Source organism: Triticum urartu, chromosome 1A (assembly GCF_056163025.1).
Source record: "Triticum urartu cultivar PI428250 chromosome 1A, HENAU_Tu73, whole genome shotgun sequence".
In the NCBI taxonomy this organism is placed as follows: domain Eukaryota; kingdom Viridiplantae; phylum Streptophyta; class Magnoliopsida; order Poales; family Poaceae; genus Triticum; species Triticum urartu.
In genome coordinates this window covers 559,129,005-559,131,612 of record NC_141873.1, presented here as the reverse complement: position 1 = coordinate 559,131,612, position 2,608 = coordinate 559,129,005, and the positions used below count along the sequence as shown (strand labels likewise).

At 40.3% G+C, this 2,608-nt stretch overlaps 1 protein-coding gene across 2 annotated transcripts; it reads right to left on the bottom strand.

The window, feature by feature from the left end:
* Positions 1-512: 512 nt before the first annotated feature.
* LOC125533177 (F-box protein At5g49610-like) lies at positions 513-1,785 on the bottom strand. 2 transcript variants are annotated; one of them, XM_087541148.1, is made up of 2 exons: positions 647-1,785; positions 513-549 (listed from the first exon to the last, which is right to left on the bottom strand). In XM_087541148.1, the coding sequence occupies exons 1-2, from the start codon at positions 1,783-1,785 to the stop codon at positions 513-515; spliced, it is 1,176 nt and encodes a 391-aa protein (XP_087397274.1). The 2 variants fall into 2 exon arrangements, with proteins under 2 accessions (XP_087397274.1, XP_087397278.1); XM_087541152.1 differs by lacking the exon at positions 513-549 and having other exon boundaries at positions 643-1,785.
* Positions 1,786-2,608: the final 823 nt, after the last annotated feature.

The window sequence follows — 2,608 nt, the reverse complement described above, 5'->3', positions numbered from 1 at the left end:
TCAAATTTATCTATTTTTGTTAAATTCTGTTCAAAATGTGACCAAACATTTGCTGCTAGCTTTGGATGGCTGGTTCCCGCATCACTGTCCATAGATTGATCCCTACTAGTCTGCCGACGGGTACAATGTTCGATTTAAGGGTCAGCATTGGAGATGCCCTTATAAGCTGTCGCGGTGCTTTTGAATCACCTACATCTGCTGTTGCGGCAGGAAATGCTTAGTTTTCACGTTCCTCTTTTGAACTGTTCGGTTCAGAGAAGAAGGTGAAAGAAAGAAAGAAATAAAGAAAACAATGAAGCTATTATTTAACATTATGAGTTAGACATAAAGTCATGCTCAAGCGTGACAACATCACCCGATTTGATGTATCAAAATTTTCAATTTTCCCCTTGAGGTTACACAACATTATTTTTTTGCGGTGGAAAACAAAATCATACTGCATACTTGCGCATGTGATTCACAGAAGGAACATGAATATTAATTAACATTCCATAGAAAAATTGAATAATTACTTAACAAGTTTCTTGGCTATGTCTGACAGAGGAGAGACAGAGGCATGTAGCCACAACAAATGACAAAAAAAGGTGCAGCAAACAAGTAATGCACATAATGTGATGTTACTCAGTTCATCAAATAACTGCCTCAGGCTGGAAGCTTTGAGTAGCATGCCACATAAGAATAGTACTCACATCCATGGGTGAACCGATCATCTTTGATCTCATTAAGCTTCCCAGTGTTGATGTTATACCACAAAAGCTTTTTTTCGTACTTCTCGAAGAGGAAGATAACACCCCTTTCAAAGTCAAGAGCAACAATCTCAAAATCACATAACCACTGTAGGTACTCTTCAATGGGAACAAAGTCGTCCCTTTCAAATGCATCCCGTATGCGAAGACGATGCTTAAGAGACCACTTGCAAGGGCGATAAGCATCAAGATGGAAAATTTTAATTACGTGGCCACTCTCCTCTGGACATGCCCACTGCAAGACCCCCAAAGATTGGCCAAAGCAACCACCCAAACAGTATTCTGGAGGCTGGATAATGTAATGACAAGGCACCACGCCAGAACTCATTGCCTCCAGGCCTTGAACCACAAGAATCTCCTTTGTTTTGTTGGTCTGCACATGCAACACACCACCTACAAAACTGTGTGGGTTCTTAAACCGTAGCCTATGATCCGAGCTCCATGCATCATCCACTAGCCAGGTGAAAAGTTCAGAAGAGAACACTTCAAGTTTCCTTATACCCATTGGCCGACCTTTGGCATTCTGCAGAAAGTTGAAGACGTAGAACTGTGGCGACCACGACGGATCAAAGGTGAGAAAAGTTGTACAACGGGAGTAATTTGAGACATATGGGTGATTGTTAGTGTTAGAAACAGGAAGAGCTCTCCACTCTTGTGTTGCTGGGTTGCACACAATGAAGCGACAAGTATTTCCAAAAGTATAGAAGCTCTTGTAGCGGCAAAGGACTAGGCCATTGGAACAATCCACAACTTGTAATTGCTCGTGATGTGGTATGAATCTAAGAGTTCCATCAATTTTCTTGTCGTCTGGGGACATGTTAACAACTTGGATAGAAGACCCGTTATGGCCTTTGCACAAAACACCGGTGGGAATTTTTGGCAGCTTCCGGTTGTAGTGAGGATCAGAAGGGAAGGCGAGCCATGCCTTGCATACACATTTAATGCGGCAAAAAGTCTTGAACGGCACCCGAGAGAGGATTTCCACCACTAGATCATTTGTTAGATGATTAGCAGCAGTAATCACCTTCTTAGAATCCATCTTTTATGGCAGATTACTGAAAGGAAAATTTGACAAGGTCAGCATAAAAAGAATTCATTCTTTGGTCATGGTAGCCAATAAGTTACGTTGGAACTCAATCAAACGATCACTTTTATTTCGAATGAAGCAGTTGTCAGCAAAACTGAGATGTTGTTTAATTATTTGCAGAATTAAAATGGTTCAAAACATGCAGTTGTACTAAGGGAAGTGTATTTCCATCAGATCTTAGCAATCTACCTCTGCTTGCATATAGTTTCGTTGTGTGTGCGTTGGAAAACATAGTGATTTCCCATGAACAATCTATCTCTAGCTAGGGTGAAAATGGACCAGAATTTGTCAGAAGTAGCCTAACTTTTAGTTTTTGAATCGTTTACCGGAAGCGGCAACAGAGTACAAATAGTACCGGTGAAGAAGGCGGACGAGTTCCAAGTGGACACAAAAATGGACTACATTAGTATTTACAAGAACACATAAAAAACAGTTCCGGTAAATAACACGTCATACACGTCAGAAAACACGAGAAAACAAGAAATTAGGATACTTCCGGTGGTGTTCATGAGTTATAGTAGTATCATTAATTATGCAGATAGTTCAGCAAAAACTTCTAAAACATAATGAAATAAATAGCAGCTACATTACTAAGTGCATATTACCTGTGGGTGTAAGGCTGGCCATAGTGGGGGTAACAACAGTACTATCATATAAGGCTGGTCGTAATGGTAGTATCATAGCTAGTATCATGCATGCAACTAGGTAAATTTGATGATGTGTCATAGCATTAAATAAAGAAAGAGAGGGTGTAGTATCATATCATGATACCGTA

What these genes read in the sequence shown, in the direction of transcription:
- LOC125533177 (XM_087541148.1), bottom strand. Translation starts at nt 1,785, where the DNA reads ATGGATTCTAAGAAGGTGATTACTGCTGCTAATCATCTAACAAATGAT. An exon ending in TGCTACTCAAAGCTTCCAGC is followed by an intron (nt 550 to 646) that starts CTGAGGCAGTTA and finishes TACATGCCTCTG; the next exon opens with TCTCTCCTCTGTCAGACATA.